Here is an 18,433-nt window from a genome sequence, read left to right as displayed (position 1 = left end):
AATACTATTACAATTTATTTGTCTCACACTGCATAGCATAGTATTGTAGATACCTTCTAGTAATAGTGATCGATCATTAACATTGGTTTTCGGGTTTAAACCGCGTAGATTTTGTTTGATTTCGTGAACATTTCAGCTCATTTCATCAGGGAGAAACACTTTGATATTGATCGATCACTTTAACAGCTGAAGTTGAAACATTCGCTTTTTATTTAAATCATTTTTGAGACGCCTTTAATTTAATTTTAGAACGTCCTGTATATATTTCACGAAAGTATGAGAACCTTATAACTGTTAAAAAAAAAAATTCTCGAAAATGACAATCAATATCTTCGAGAACAAAATAAAAATTATAAGATATGTAAAAATCTCTGAAGTCACCAGATGATAATTAAAAAATGGTAGTAATTTAATTAACCAACTCTGGCTATTTAATGATCTTTATTTAATATTCACGACGTTTCGGCCATGGGTTTCGGCCCTTATCAAGTGCTAAAACACAACTTTCTATATAGAAACTTAATTTCTGATCTTAACATGTGACATGATATAATGTGAAACAATTAACTATATTGAAAATTATAAGGTGATTACGATAAGAGGCGGAAAAATGCGGTTTTTACATCTCCACTATTATATTTCGTACGTTTCGCCAGTAAGGTGGCACGAGGCGGAAGAACGGACGATGCGACGAGAGAAGAAGGTGGTGAAAAAAAGTCGAATTCCAGCGCATCCGGGGAGCGTGTAATCGGAGAACTCGGCGGAACTGGTTCGTGTTACACGGTGAAAAGGAGGATAGAGAAAGAGATGGATTCCGATGGAAGAAGGATCCACCGAAACCATCTCGTCTCCATCCTCCTCCTCCTCCTCTCTCTTTTCCGTCCTACCTCCTCGGATGACGAGAGATATCTAACGTATCGGGTTGTCGTCAGAGAGTCTCGCGTGAGCTCACCCACCGCTCGTTCGTTAAAAGATGTCTGCGAAGCGAGAGAAAACTCGTTGAAAGCGAACACTGTAAATGCCGTCACGCTGAATTTGCTGGATAAGCTCGAGGTCAGATGTGCGTGAAGTTAGCACCCCATTTTTAGAATTTTAAAATTTCAAAAGTTGTTCCAGATTGTTCTAGACTTGTACTAAATTGTTCCAGAAGATGAAATTTATATAATAAAAATTTTCGCGAAAAATCGAAAAAATTATTTTTTGACCTGACACCCCATTTTTCGAAAATCAAACTTTCCAAGGTTGTTCTAGATTGTTCTAGTTGTTCTAAATATTGTTTTAAAGTATTAGTTTGATTAGTCAAACAATTTCAAAAAACAAAAATGAAGATTTGTTGAAGAAAAGGCTTTTCGTTTCTGCGTGTAAAGAGTAGCCGGAATATTGGCAATGCGCAATTAATCTTTCTACATGTATAGTAAATAATATAGAGGGTGTTTCTTAAACATATGTCAAAAATTCAAGGGGCGATTTCTTGGATTATTTTATGAAAATTTATACTCCTGATGATAAAATTGCTTCGTTTCGAAGCTACAGGGCGATAAAATATTGAGTTTGAAACACACAAAGCATTGGCGATATGAGAGAAAGATAGAAGGGGATATGGGAAGTTAGGAAGAGCTATGAATCGAATTAATTGTATTTTCTAAATAAAGCAATAATTCTTTTTAAAATTACATATACTTTTTAGCTTTTTCTTATACCATTTATGCGATTCAAATCTTATTAAAGTCTTGACTAGGACGTTTAGCTCAATTTTCTTGTTTGAATGTACATATATACATACAGGGTGCCTCAGATCACCCGATCATCCCATGCCGAATATGTTGAACACGATTTTAAAATTGACATTGAGACTTCTTTCATAACTGCTGCTAAGGTCAAATATTTATCATCATTTTATGTATCTGTTAAAGCCCTATAACTTTTGTTTAAAACATTTTTATCTGTCGTGTTCAATTTTCAAAATATTCGGCATGTACGGGTGGTCTGAGACACCCTGTACGTGTAAATGATAGATAAATTATCTGTTTTGATATAATATATGATATATTTATTTTTTAACACATTGAAAGTATTACTGTTGTGTGCGCGTGTGTGAATGCTATGAAAAATGATTCATTTATATAAAAAATATATTAATTATTTATTTTCTATATAAATAGGAAAAAGAAACTACGCATGTAACATAAATATCTAACCTAATCTAACCTAAATCAACGCTTCGTGTTTTACACTTACTAATACGTTACACATGAAATATATCTTCCCTACGTTTAATCAGTTACACCATCGCGATAATTCAGTCTACAGTTATTCTTGCTAGGTTTCCGGAAAAAACTTTCACTACTTACGAATTTTTTTTCCGAATGTTCGCACGCGCGTCCTCGTCAATGATACGCGACGCGATACGCCGGCTGTGGCGCCAAGCATTTCCGTCATATATATCTTCATCGACGCGGCGTGAAACTCGAGTCGATTGTCGAGTGTTCACTCGCTTCGACAAAGCGCACTTGTCACGGTATAAAGCACGAGCGTCGCGCGCGCGCTCTACCTCTCTGTCGCCTTATCGGAACACCGATAAAGTCGCTTGATTTTCCGACGCTCTAAAATATCGCAGCACGAAGTGTGGTCACAAAACGCACGTGATTTCACGCCGTGACAAAAAATAAATAAAATTGCCATGTCATAGAATAAAGAAATAATAAAATAGAAAAGAAATTATTTTATTGCTTCCTCATAGAAGCTTTGTCTTTGTGAAAAAATTTTTTTTCAGGTTTTTATGCCAACGTGTTCAGAATGTTCTAAAACATGAAAAAATCATATTTGTTTAAAAATGTCCATATACACATATATGTGTATGTATGTGTCACTAACTTTTCTGAAAATTTAAACGTCTCAAAATAATATGTTGAGTTACATATTCTAATTAGACATACTAGAAAAATTTGACAACACTTTTACTTTTTTATTATCATTTTTATGCAAATTTATATAGTTTTTTATATTTTAAATTTTAATGCATTTTAGTTTTTCAAAAAATGTCTGTGGTCGCTCTAACTTTCGTAAATTTTTAGATATCGGGATGCATTTTTTTACATAAATTCTACATAAAAATTATTATTAAAGAATGATTGATATTAAATTTGAATTGGTTGGTGAAAAGGTTTATTTTTTACAAAATTTTGAATTTTTTTAAAAATATGTTCTAACTTCCGTAAATTTTGAGATATTGGACTAAATTTCTTTACATAAATAGAATATCATTAAAGTATGAATGGATGATTGAATTTGGCAAGAACAAATAAAGGATTCATTTTTATGAAATTTTGAATTTTTAAGTGCACTTTTTTCGCAAATATCGAATTAAATGTTTTTGCTTGAATAAGAGTATTATTAAAGAATGGTTGATATTAAATTTAATGAGAATCGGTAAAAAAGTTCACTTTTTATAAAATTTAGAATTTTTTAAGAAATGTAATTTATGAATTTTACGAAAAGAAATATACAAAAGGAATATACCAAATTAAATACATACATACATATACATATATGTGACAAAAAATTTTATTTTATATGAAAAAAGTATGTAAATTGGAAACTTGCACATTGCTTCCTCACGATTTTAGTTCATTCATTAAGCTTTCCCAGTAAGAAAACCAAAATTGAAAAACTAGCTTGTTCATAGAAGAAGCTTAATGAGCACAAATAGAATGATAAGAAAGCAATATGTAAGTTTCCAGTTTACATACTTTTTTATATTATTATAATAATATTAGAATTTATTATTATTAGACGATCCAGTTTTTTTTATATACAATACACATTTATTATAAATTATATACAGGATTGATTTTCAGAATTAATAGTAAAAAGGATAGACATATTCTAAGTCAAAATAAGATAAAATTGTCTTATAAATATATGTTTGGAAGCGCACCCTCTTTGAGTTACACCCTCCCATTTAAAACTCATTTTGAAATTTTGTTAAATAATATTTGACAACAAAAATAAATAAAACACATAAAGATATGTATATGAACCAATTTTTATAAAATTCAAAGTTCAAGTTTAGATATACAAAAAATTCGAGTTTTTTCAGAAAATTTTGAGAGTACAACTCAGAGAGGATGCGTTTCCGGACATATATTTATACGATAATTTTATCTTCTTTTTACTCCTAGATTATGCCTTTTACTTTTTTATATCAATTCTGGGACACTATATATTCTGCAAATATTTGATATTTCGCGGTTTTACATAAAAATCTGAGATAAAGTTATAAAAATATAGACATTATTTTATGTAATTATTGATATAAATGTGTATATACGTATGGGGGCCAATTTGAAAAGTTTTAATCAACTATACATATATTGGTGTGTTCTCCCTTCTCTCATGCGCAGCTGCGTAGCATCGTGTTGATAGCCGTCGAGGCCAAGGTTTTCCACGCGCTCATATGGGTGTAATCGTTAAGTTCTCACGGTTTGAAATTTAATATATACTTTATATGATGGCGTGAGAAGAGATACAATCCTCAACTGCGTGTCAAAGATGTGCTATCAGAATTATTCGTCAAGTTTGAAAAAATGGTGATTAAGGAATTGTTGAAATGTTTGATTAGTGGTGTAATAAGAGTAGTAATTCCAAAAACACTTTTTGTGACAGTGAACTTTCTGTTTAAAAGAAGATGAATTTATATTTTTTCTTATGCTTTTATTTATCTACTTTTATTTTGAATGTAGATTCATCACGTTAGAATAGAGTGAAATTGATAATTATAGTCTATTGTGTTTCCTTCCTTGTCAGTTGGATATGATTTTTCAATTATAATTTGATACATTTTTTTTTGATGTGCTAATACATTATCGCTTATATTATTAAGACTATATATAATTACATTTAGTATTTGATACTCATATCAAACGATCAGTATGAACTAGGCCTACACTTTCATTATCTATTTGATTCATAAATTTCAAAGTTGTCTTTCACACTTGTTAATATTGCTTGTAGTTAGAAAAATCCAACTACAAAATCACTGTCGCTAGCGATTACGTGACATCTTATCGCCAAAAACGAGTAATGAGCGATACATGAAAAGGTACCTTAATAAACAGCATTCTGACTGTCTCATCCAAGATTTCATTGAAAAAAAGTTTGCGATCAGAGTTTAATCAATAGTTGTAATCAATACTTTGCTCTTCTCTATCTTACACAAGCTGGCGTTTGTTATGGATTTGTGAGACGTTGCAGTACGAACGGCACATAGCGTATGTTACTTAGAAAGATCTAAGCTATCCACCAGTAAAAGATTTTTTCAAATCGGTTCAGTAGTTTCTGAGTTATCCCGAACAATGGAACAAACTTTACCTCTTTACATATTAGTATAGAGTATAAATATAGATGTAGAATATCTTTTGAAATTGTGTGCGTAAAATTTGTCTCGGGTGTTGTAAGGGGATCAAATTCCGCAGTGCTCTATGTTTGGGGAAGGGGTTGGGTAAAGCGATGGTACAAAGCGTGCCAAAAATTTCGGACGGCGAGACGAGCGCTACTGCCGAGCGAGCTAAATCACGATACGTGTGATATACGAGGCGCAGCGTGGGCGGGCAAGGCAAACAGGAAGGAAGGAAGGAAGGAAGGAAGATCTCTCCGCGGGACAAACTTTACGGCCTTATAAAACTAGCGGTCGACCGCGGCACGTCCTGCAGGCTCTGTGCCTGCAGTTTCATTTCCGCTCCCCTTTCCGTGATCTCGTTCACCTCCGTCGAAAGTACGTTCTTACTCTCTGTCGAGTCTGGCGCCTCGTGTGTGATGTACACTATATTCCACACACACACACTGCACTCGAGAAATCATCCTCCGGTTTTTACGCAATTTTGGAGAATAAAAGAACGACGATCGCTTCAAAACCGAAATATTCGTTTCTCGAAAATTTCACAAACGTATATATAAAAGGTTAATTGGTGATCTGAAAAAAACTGGTAATAAGCTGCAACTTGAAGCAAATTTTATTTTAACGGAATTTCAAAATATCGTATGACGTACAACATGCACAGTTATTTAAAATGATTCAAATAATCATGTTTATATAAATATATAATAATTTGTGATACATAAAAAATGAGCGATAGTCAAATTTCGCTCACTCTAGCATATCCATTATCGTTTTACAATTGTACAACAATGCGATTTGTGAGCTCATCACAAGATTGTGGGCAACGATACTGCATATACAGCATCCTTAATCCTAAAAAAAGTGATACACTATGATTTGATGTTCTATAGCTGGCTCTCTAGATCATCGGATCTTATGCAATTTTTTTTGACGGATTAAACATATCGTGTCACTATTGTCCACAACTATGAATAAACTCAAAAATCGCATTGTTATAGCTGTAAAGTTACAACGGGTATAGCTATCATCTTGACTATGGTCGTAAATTAAAGGAAGTCACATAAAGCATTTATAAGTTGTAAGACAAAACTTGTACAATTTTTTTTGTTGATGTTTCATTAAATATTGTGTATTTATAAACTTCAAAGATGTAATTATGTGAAATGGGACGCATTATTTTGAATAACTATCTATACTTTTTCCTTCTTGATATTTAAAATAATTTAAAAATCTAGGTATGTCAATTGTCCAAAGATGTATATATCTGATTATATCGCAAATCGCGTTTTTCTTAATCACTGCTTAGGAAAATTTACTATTCAAGATCTACATACATAGATCGTAGATTCATTCAATATGTGATCTTTCGCCACTAACAATAAGTATTGTTTTATTTTGAAGTAGCGACCCTCTTTATATAAGTAAAGCTCTTCTCACGCGCTTTCGGTGGTGGTCCGCAAAATTATTGTCCACCAGTAGCGACGGCGATAATTTTGTCGGCCAGCGATGCGCGCGCTCAATATGAAATATAGCTCGCGATACGCTATGCGATTAGAGATCAATCGCGCTGCTTCCGCCCGAATCGCTGCCGCCGTTTCCACTCGCAATTCAGTTCCTTTCCGGTCGCAATCCTGTCGTAGCGCGTTACTGAATTTTTTCTATATAAATTAATTTCAGGTTTTTTTTACATTTATATTACATATTGGTCGACACAGATTTTATTACCAATTATATTAAATTCATTTTAGGGTAACTTTGTGTCACTGACGCCGAATATAACATTATTTTCTTATAGTGGGTTTAATTTTTAAGATATTTATTCCCATAAAAAACATAAAAAATGCAAAAATGTAATGATTAGTCTATCTCTAAATCATATACTTTATCTCAAATCATACAAAAGTATATTATATGAAATACCCATATATAATAGCGTATTCAGTAAAATAACATAAAAACAAAGTTAAGCTGATTCAAATAATTACAATTAAATGCAAAAAAATGCTGTTGTACGATTTTCTTTTATGCATATCATCAGAATCACGTTGGAGATAAAAATAATGTGAAAGAATAAAAAGGCCAAATCTTGTGTTGCATATGTCAGCTATAAGTCGTATTGGAGTAAAATCGTAATTTGTATCCATTGTCTTAAAAACTAGAGCAAATTTGGCAAAACTGTCTTTATTTTTGGATTTAGCATCCCTAAAATACTTTAAGTTTAAATATCATTTGTAACTAAACAAAAGTTTATTTTTATTTACCGGTGTTATTAATGTAAGTATTGTAAGTGTATAATTATTTGTGCGGTTTCAAATTCAATTTCTCGAATTTCTACTACGGAATAAAAAAAATATATTTTTTATATTTTTTGTTAAATTATCGAATTATTACGAATATTGAAACCACATAAAGCGCATTATTATAAAATCCGTGCGCCACATTAATCAGCAAGGCATTCTTAGTGCGCGTTAATTAGCGATTTGTGGCGATAACATGCGGCCGCGTAAAAGGTTCACAGTTGCGTCGTCGGAACGCCGCCCGACCGAAACGAGTTTAAAGAGCATTTTATCGCACCGGTCGTTATCGCCGGCACGAAATAAATTATGGGCCACGGGTCGTAACCAAGGAGAGAGGGAGAGAGAGAGAGGGAGAGGGGGGGAGTATACATATCGGGTAACAAATAATCATGCGGCGCCGTTACTCGACCGAATCGCGGATTAAAGAGCGAGCGCGAAATATTCAATTACGACCTGGCGGTCGATAATGACTGACGCACGATACCGCAATCCGCAGTCGCGACAGCGGAATTTGCACCACAGCAATATATGTATGTATTTTTCCGGCGTTGTGACTCGCATGGATATTTATATTGCCGCACGCGTACGCAAAAATTATTCTTATTTATGGAATTATAATTTGTAAATAAGGGAAAGTATGCTAAATCGTACGGTTCGGCAAATCATATTTCTAATGTATTTCTTAAACAGAATTAAAATATTTTAAGATGTTAATATTGTTGTATCGCAGCTAGTCTCATTCGAATGCTGCAATGTTTGTTTTTTTTTAGGTTCATTTTATTTTGCGTGATTTTCATGTAATATTCGGCACCCCGTGTCTAAACTATCACATTGAGAATGATAAGCAATTAAACTTGTTATTATATAAAGCATTTTTTAATTTTATTTAATTCTGTATATGAAAGCGTTGAAAAATCGGCAAAATGTTTTAAGATTATTGTTTTTAAAAAAGTAGAACTCTTCTCTCGACCGTACTGGCAAATATTATTTATTAAATTACAACGTTTCGATCCTTCTTTGAGTCCTTATCAAGTGATTTGTGAAAATAAAAATAAAATTATAATTTTAAGATGTCAAGAACGAATATAGTGTCGGTTTGACAACACGTCAAGACTCTTAGACGAGTTATGAGAGACTAGTCTAAAGTAAAACTCTTCTCTTGACCGTACTGGCAAATATTATTTAGACCTACGTTGTTGACGACCTGACGTCGTTGACGAAACATCATAGCGATGGGACGTGTTCCTCTTTTAACTATTAATTTTAAATAAGATCGGTTTTATGTTGCGTTAATTACATTTTAATTGATGGAATTCTCACTTGATAAGGACCACAACCAAATGGTCGAAACGTCGTGAAAGTATTGAATAAAATTGCTAGTTACGTCGAAATCAATTTTGCCAAGTTTATTTTGTAAAAACTATAGTAATAATTAAATAGAGAATAATAATAAAAAATAGTACTAATTATATTCCGTCGAAAATGTAAAACAAAATCTTTTCATACAAAGTTTTGTTTCAGAAAAATAATCTTAAAATTTGAAGACTTAATAACACAGCTCTTTTTTTGTCTTGACAACGATATAAATGAATAAAAAACATTCAATATTTATTAATAATACATTTTAAAATTATTAAGTTACACTGAAGAAATATTCTAATAAACACTGTCGAGATAAATTCGATAATATATAAAATATACAAAATTGTTGAAGATTATTAAAGCTAAAAAAATTATATTAATTTTACAATTTTTAAAAATTAATTTTGTCGAAAACAATCTCATAAGGAAAAAAATTATTCTATATTTTCATATAAAATCATGGCATTTTCGGTTGTGTCAGAAGTACATAAGTATATATTTGCAAAGCATACATATATTTATAACCTTTGTTTTTATCTAAATAAAATTATATAGATGATCATCTAGATGAAGTTTTGGTGTTATATTATATAGATAATAAAGATATGTATTATCTATATCTGTATCTTAGATGAAAAAAATGTTATCTTTATTAAATTATCTAGAATAATAAAAAAGTAATATTATATAATGGCTCGCGTTTTTGCAATGCAAATTATATCAAATTAATTATATCAAATACAGGACCAATATACAAATATAGAATTAGGTGTATAAAAATAATGTTAATATGAATTATGTTAATATTCTTTATCTATAGAAATATTCAGATAATTTGGTTTAGAGTCATAATACATAAAAATACTGAAATATTATTATTAAGTAACAGAACTTAAGCAGTAAGCAATAGAAAATTATAAAATAAAAATAAAAATATATTTTTATATCCCTTTTATAATTTACATTTTTTTATAACTGCATTTACATGAGCAATCTGTAGGGGTCTGATGGGCGTGAGAGAGAGAAATAGAATGTTTCTCTCACCGTTTCGATTAGGATATCGTGTTTCAATGGATAGGCCAAAGGTTTAATTTATTCCAACGCAAAATGATAGTATGTATATGTATGTATAATGTGCAATTGTGAATATTACACGTCTTCACGTCGACAATTCTTCAGAGCCGTATCTTGCCGTTTTCGCCGTCGTTCGATGTTTCGAAGAAGAGAGATATGATCTGTTCTGTTTGGTTCTCTATTGTCTGTCCCGATTCCCAAAAAGTCGGCATATTTATACCCGGTGTTAAAACCTTCCCTACCCGAAACATCGGACCAATCAGAATTACCTTCGTTCATCGCGCAGAACTGTGTTTTCGGTTTTCTCGACAAACAAAGAATCGCTCAGAACGCTTTCAATAATAAATATTACAAATAAATAAGTACCCGGCACGAGGTCGACAAACAAAACACGTAAATCAGCTAATCTCATCGTCGGTTAACGTCTTTATAAAAAAATGCCTACAAATCTTAAAAATAATATTATCTAAAAGTTATCTAGATGAATTGCCATATAATTTTATTTTTTATCTAGATATATTTAAAACAAAATCATCTTCATTTTATCTAAGATAAATTTATATATTATCACCTCATCTTTATTTACCTAATTTTAAAATAATTTAATAATAAGCACAACACTGTATATTTATATCGCCGGTCTGTCATTTTTCAGGTAAGCCGCTATCTCGATGCGCCGGACATCATCACGGGCAATACGACGCCGATGGATCCAGCGGTGAAGCAGCGGCTGCTGCGTCACTTGGACAGCTGTGTGTCGGAGCTGGATCTGGACCTGGGTTCGCGGCCCGATAGCGGTTTGGGTAGTAGTCCGGGTAGCGTGACGGACCGGGTAGTAGGGGCGACGAGCCCGGGCCCGTTGGATCATCACGTGGCGGTCGGGCCGCATTGCAGCGCCGCCGCGCTCACGCCGGCCAATCTGATCAAGTCCGAAATCCCGGATATGGTCGAAGCTGCTCGACCCGACAGCAGCACCACCGCCGGCGATGAGAATAACAACAGCAGTCGACCGACCTCCGCCTTTAGCCAAGTGAATCCGGCGACGTTGGACCCGCATCATCCGCATCATCCGGCGGGTATGCCGGTGGATCAGGCTTCCACGTCACAGCAGAATCCCAACAACATGCTCTCCGTGGTGCAGGTTATACCCTCCAGATTGCCAGACGGCCAGGTGGTCTTCCTGCTGCCAAGTCATTATGTACAACTGGCGGCGGCTGCCGCGGCAAACGGCATCAGCATCGGACCGAATCCGCCCACGGCAATCTGGGCAGCAACCAACATGTCGTTGCTAAAAGCCACCGATAAATTGGCGAAACGACCGCACGACGATATCAGTCAGGAGTGGCAGGATCCAACTGGCGGCCTCAAGCCCAGCAAAAGCCCAAGAATGGAACAGCCAGAGCAACCGCTCGACTTCACCACGTCTAAGAAAATGAAGATCGCCAGCTCGAGAAGCTCGACCGCGCACTCTGGCGATCATCATCATCTGCGACAACAGCAGATATCGGCACGTCTGTCGATCGAGCCTGCCGGCGGCCCCATCATCCACGAGGATAGGCCGTCTAGTCACGCGGACAGCGAAGTCGCCGTTGGTATACCGTCTTCGTCGCCCGTTGGTCAGCAACCCGTCAAGGATGAGGAGGGTATGTGGAGGCCGTGGTAAAGGGTCCATACTGGGGCCTTCTATCTTTGTAAATAGAAATGTATCTCGTGAGACAAAATATGCACGAATCCAGAAGTCGTACTGGTGCGTGGCTGCGTCATCTATTGTGGAAATCTTCCTTGGCTAGGGTAAGATTGTGTGTGTATGTGTATGTATGCATATATACAGGGTGTAACTAAAAAAGGTACACGAAGCACAGGTGCAGGACAACAAACTAAATCGAAAAGTCCTGAGTCATTTTTAATTTGAACTTTATTTTTGATGCTATAAATTGTTGAAATTTGCCAATTAGTGCGTGACTACAACGGAAAACGGTGTAGGCGCTGCCTTAGTAGGCCTTAGTACGCCTTAGTATGCGGCGTCTGCGCTGTTTTCCGTTGTAGCCACATGCTAATTGGCAAATGTCAACAATTTATAGCATCAAAAATAAAGCTCAAATTGAAAAATGGCTCAAAACTTTTCGATTTAGTTTGTTGTTCTGCACCTAATGGTGTGCTTCGTATACCTTTTTTTAGTTACACCCTCTATACATATGTACATATATATATATATATACTCTCTATCGATATGTAGATGTATGTATATCTAGACAAACGGTATCTGCTCTCGATCAGTAAAATTGACATACAAGTATATATCACTATGGGAATAATTATACGGAATAATTTGGAAAAAGGTATAGAGAAAAAATACTTTAATTGAACAGAAACTACACTTTTTTTCTCCGAATAATCTAAATATGAATAATTTACAAAAATAGAATGATTTAACCATAGTGATCATCTACTTTTTTATGTGAGTTATTCATAATATTGTAGGTGATCTTATTGTTAGATTATTTGAAAAAATGTGGCCGTTGAGTGGATGTACAAAAAATCAATTTTCTTTCCATGAGCGATTATATAAAACAATTTACATAATTATAGAAAGATAAAAAAGATTGTTATATTTATTTCAAACTATATATATATATATATTCATCTCGAATTCAAAAATACATCTTTAGGCGGAAATGCGTATATACTGTGGAAAAGTGTTCCTCTATAAGTAAAGTACAACATTATTTTTAAACGAAAAGCAAAATCTAAGTAATTATCATTTATTTATGTTACTATTGGAAGTAGTAATGAAACACAGTAAAGAACTCTTTCGGGATAATGCAATCTGCTGAAGTTACGCAGTCGACAAATTTTCATGGATACAGGAAATTAATATGTTCGGTGAAATATGAAGAAGCTGAGTTCTAATTGTCAAGGAAGAACTACAAACTTATATAAAAAGCCCCTTGCACAATACCACACAACGGGCAATAAGAATAAGAAATAGAAAATATCAATCAATCGGAAAAGGAGATAGATATTATTCTCTGCTCCTATTGGTGGATATTTTCTATTTCTTATTCCTATTGCCTGTTGCCTGGCATTGTGCAAGGAGCTATAATGTCCTTTCACGCATATCTCTACAAGATATTTACGAATTATATATATCGAGATAGAGACCCAAGTAGCAAAATGACGTCATAATGACGGCCAATTTTGGTCACAAATGAGACGTCCCAGTTAGGTCCTATGAAATCCGAAAATGACGTCGAAATGTCACATCCGTGAGACGTCATTTTCTGACGTCTTATTGACGTCATTTTCTGACGACTTATCGAGGTTATTTTGACGTCTCATTGACAGCATAATATGACGAATATAAGACTTAAATTGATAAAATTTTAACAATTTTAACAATTAATATACACATAGTATCAGTTATAACCCATATAACCGTAGTAAGAATTCGATAATATAAAATATAAAAATTTAAAGTATATTCGACAACAGAAGAATGCCTTATTAATAAATAAATTACGCACATGTACGTAAATTTATTTGTTAAAAAATAATTCTTTTGTTGCCGAGTACACTTTACATTAGAAGAATATACTTATGACACTTTACTCTTAACAGTCTCTGTCAGCTTTATATAATTCTCTGACTAAAACTTACATGCAAGATAGAGGACATTGCGGTGCGTCGCATAGCGATAAATTAAGGAACTAAATTAGGACGTCTTCAATACGTCTTAAGACGTCTTTAAAATAATCTTTATTTGGTTTAAAAAATGACGTCTTATAAACGTCCATTATTAGTCGCTGACGTCATAGACTAAAAAATGATTAAAAATAGATGTCATAATGACGTTTTCTGACGTCACTTTGCTACTTGGGGAATGTGTGTATTCGTTCTTCAGATATAAAGGTAGATCATTTTAATGGAATTTCTTGAAAGTGGTGCTATCTGGAATGAACAAGTTGACATCGTTGTTTTGTGTTCTTCTTAAAGTCAAACAACTTTTATGCAAACATTTTTTTGTAAAACATAAAAAGAGAGATACTTAGAGTGAAACATTAAAATGACTCACCATATACAGGTTTCTAAATAAGTATGAAAAATTTTAGGAAATGATTCTTTATATTAAAAATTAAGGAGTATTTTTTATACAAACATATACTCCTATATTCCTCCCTGAGGAGTTACATTTCTTCAAAGAAGGAAGTAAAAAATTGTGTTTTTTTCTTGAAAACTATTGATTTTGAAAAAAAATAAAAGAAATAAAACAGAAATCAAGTTTTCTAACGTATATGTTTAAATGATCTTATTTTCGTTTGGTTAAAAAGTTTTAATAAAAAATTGAAAAGAGTTAGTTTAATTCCCTTATAATACAGGAAGATTATATTAATAAAGGAAAAATTAATAGAAGAAAAAAATATTAATAAATATTTTTACTAGTAGAAAAAAATCATCAAAGAGTGATGGCAAATTTCGCCCATTTCTGGGATCTTTCAAACTTTTTTTCATGGCAAATAGTACTATTAGATAAAACATTAAGGGGATTCTGAACGCCTTTGAGAAGTCTGTTGTTTTTTTCTTGTTTTATCGACAAAATGTGAGGTTAGATAAACTATAAATCTATTTATTGGCTATACGGATTGTTTTTTTATCTAAAATTAGACCAGACCGGATTTCACATTGGATAAAGGAATATAAGTGAATGTTTAAATATCAATTTGGAAGCCTAGTAAACGATAATAACTCATCCTACATTTGCATGTGTACACGAAAATGTAGGATGAGTTATTCTCGTTTACTAGGCTTCCAAATTGATATCTAAACATTCACTTATATTCCTTTATCCAATGCTAAATTTGACCTGATCTTATTTTGTATGAACAAACTGCCAATAAAAAGAATAACCCATTTATACTTTATCTAACCTCACATTTTGTCGATAAAACAGAAAAAAACAAACGCACTCCAGCATCCCCTTAATCCCAGTAAAATTTTAAGATGAGCATAGGCACGGTTCCGAAGATACAAGGGGGAAAGTGATGTTTTTTAGTCAGTTTTATGAGAAATTATCACTTTCACTTCTTCATATTTAAGGAACCATGTTTAGGCTTATCTTGAAATTTTACTGGGATTAATGTTTCATCTAATAGTACTATTTGGCATAAAAAAAGTTTGAAATTTGAGGTCCCAAAATTTGACCTTATAAAATAGGAGAAAAAACAGGTCTTTTTGCCATCACTCTTTTATTTTTCTTATTTTGTTCAAAATTTGAGAAAAAATTAAAAATTTAATTTGGTAAATCTCCTCCTTTGGAGGAGTACAACTCTTCAGGGAGGAATATATGAAAAATCCTTCTTAATTTTCAACAAGAAATCCTTCCATTTTCTAAGGTTTTTCGCACTTGTTTAGAAACACTCTGTATATACATATATATTATAATTCAATTGATCTGGATTTTTGTCCTCGAGGCGAGAAAACTGCAACTAAGTTTTTTTTGTTTCACCGCACTTGTTCGCGTGGAAATCAGTATGTACATACACGGAAAAGGCGTATGCGCATTCTCGCCTAATAACGCCACATTCTCGCATGCATGACGTCAATGATATGCACGTTATTTCTTGCGACGGTGTTAATGAAGCCTTTAATTTGCATCACGCCTAAAAGTGCCGCAACCGCTAAATTCGTTGCGAATTGAGTTCGAATAACGCGTTCAATACGCCTGTTGTACATTGCAAGATTTTCGCATTGCGATGACGTCACCGAAGTAACGATTGGCCAGCAAAAACGAGAATCCTTAGCGGAAAAAGTGCAGTGTGATAAATAATGTAGCACGGAATATTTGATAATACTGTATGAAGGCGATTAACGCGTGCGCGACTTAACAAATATAATGACGCCTATACACACACACACACACACACACACACACACACACACACACACACACACACACACACACACACACACACACACACACACACACACACACATATATATATATTTCTTTTTAAAGGTATATGTGAAAATGCATTCAGGAAACTAAAATGTATATTAATATGTATTAAAATATGTTAATTTTTTCCAATCGATTATTCTAGTTTCATCAAATGGATTTTTTTCCTACTCTCTTTTCATAATGTAGGAAACATTTTAAGTATGAAAATTTATTATTTATTTTATTTTAATTTGTGATCTTGCGCAGTTTTCTTTCGATTTTTCAAATTTAATTTTTTTATTGATTCGAATTTTTGCTTCTCCCTTGTCGAAGAATCGACACGAGAAAGTAGCGCGCAAGAACGGAAATAAAAAACTTGCAATTAAATAGACGCGGATCTGAATATTAAAGCAATGTGTTTGCGAGACAGAATTATAAAAGATACGGAGTTAATCTAAGTAAATGCGAAAAATTTTAGATGATTTTTTGTCAATAATTAAGGGGGAGTCATAGTTTTACTTTTATGTATGTATATAATACTCCTATATCATTCATGTGGAGTTACACTTCTCCAAAGGGGAGGTAAAAATTAGGTTTCTCTATTTTTGGACAAATAAAAAAAATAAAATTTAGTGGAATTTTTCCGTAATAAAAATATTTATTAATGTTATTTAATCATCCCGAATCGTTATAAAGAGATGAACTAACAATTCCTATTCAATTTTTTTATTAGAATATTTTAACGTTCCAGAATAAAATCATTTAAAAATATGCCTTAGAAAGTTTGAATCCTTTAGAAACTTCTTTATTTCTTTTATTTTTTTTGTAAACTTAATAGTTTTTAAGAAAAAAATATATTATCATAAATTGCATGATGCTAAATGTTATAAAGGTTTCGAGTTACGAGAAGTTGAATTTAAACATAAAAAAACAAGCAAATAAAATTATAATAAATATTAGAAAAAATGGAACATTTTTAATTTTGTCTAAAATTTAAGAAAAAATAAAATTTTTACTTCTCCCTTTGAAAGAGTGTAGAAGTATCTATATCTATCGTCAAAGAGGAAAAGTATGTTTCTATGAAAGATTTCTTGATTTTTGACAAAGAATTATTTCCTAAAATTTTTTGCACTTATTTACAATTACACTGTATATAGATGCCTAATGAAAATTTCTGCAATTTTTCCTGCAAGAAGACAATGTATAGGCGGTCCTCGCTCCTTTTGACGAAGATGATCCTCAGTCCCATGAATGTGCAGTTATACGAATAACAAAGAAAATAGTTTTGACGTAGTTGCGCATTACAAGATAAATATGTATGTATGTAAATGACGAAGTAATTAGTTTATGATTATTGGGAAAAAAGTGAAAGAATGAATAATGAGTGTGCAAGAAAAAAAAGATGTATGCGAGAGAAAGAGCGCAAGTATTTTAGTCCGCCATTCGTGTACATAACCTCTCAATAACTATTACTCTATTTGCGAAATATAGATTTATTTTGATGTTATCTAGGTGTATACAGCGAGAAAAAGAGAGAAAGAGAGATAAGTATGTATGTATGTGTCATAAGTGAACGAGTAGCGAGCGTTTTTTGTGAAGACGCGATTAATAATTGCGATTCAACGTAGCGAGGAATCACCATTTCACCACCTAATTTACGTCTGTAATTGCTAAATATCCTGGAATTTGAATTCCTTATTCAATGTACTTAGAGACGCGCAGTCAATATAGATATATATATTGAACTGTACTCCAATGTGTTTTATTTATTCTCTGCCTGCTATAATTGAAAGTGAGAGACAACATTTCGATTTTCTTTGATCTGTGATTTTCTCTGATCTATGATTTTCTTTCTCTAAAATATATGTAAGAATTTTGCGTCTTTAGTAATAAAATAAAGGATTGTTTTTGTTCTCTCTCTTTTTTCTCAAAAATCGATTCTTTCTGTTATAATATTACGTAAATGGATATAAGTGAATATTAAATTTATAGCTGCTTCAGGTAAGTAGTATACAAATAATAATTGTAGAATAACAGTTGAAAAGAAATACATCTAGCATATGTAATCTAGGATATATGTATGTGTATATATATATATATATAAACTATTTTTTGTTTAATTTTTATGAATATAAACATTTTAAATATATATAATATTTTCTTCAAAAATTTTTATTATTTTAAAAATGTTTAACCGAGTAACTAAAATATTTCTCAATAGAATTAAATTTTTTGCGTTTTCTTGGGAAAATATTTTACAATCATAATCTAATCCGCTTTGTTACACTTTTCTTCATCTTTCCTTGTTATTCGGCGTTAAAATATCGATCGAAGATCTGCCGGGTCCGATTATTATATCTTCGTCTA

General features: G+C 32.7%; 1 protein-coding gene across 2 annotated transcripts in view; it reads left to right on the top strand.

Moving 5' to 3' along the window:
- Sidpn (bHLH protein similar to Deadpan) overlaps positions 1-17,816 on the top strand; it is a 30,311-nt gene extending 12,495 nt beyond the window's left edge. For both annotated transcript variants that reach the window (XM_029301168.2, XM_085487636.1), the window contains exon 3: positions 10,787-17,816. In XM_029301168.2, the coding sequence (XP_029157001.1) occupies positions 10,787-11,794 (1,008 nt within the window). In that variant the 3' untranslated portion in view covers positions 11,795-17,816. The remainder of the gene's footprint in view (positions 1-10,786) is intronic.
- The last annotated feature ends 617 nt before the right edge of the window (positions 17,817-18,433 follow it).

This window comes from Nylanderia fulva, unplaced genomic scaffold, assembly GCF_048542155.1.
Source record: "Nylanderia fulva isolate GAGA-0341 unplaced genomic scaffold, ASM4854215v1 Scaffold59, whole genome shotgun sequence".
Classification (NCBI taxonomy): Eukaryota; Metazoa; Arthropoda; class Insecta; order Hymenoptera; family Formicidae; genus Nylanderia; species Nylanderia fulva.
The sequence above is the reverse complement of the archived record's forward strand: the minus strand, read 5'-3'. Positions and strand labels throughout refer to the sequence as shown.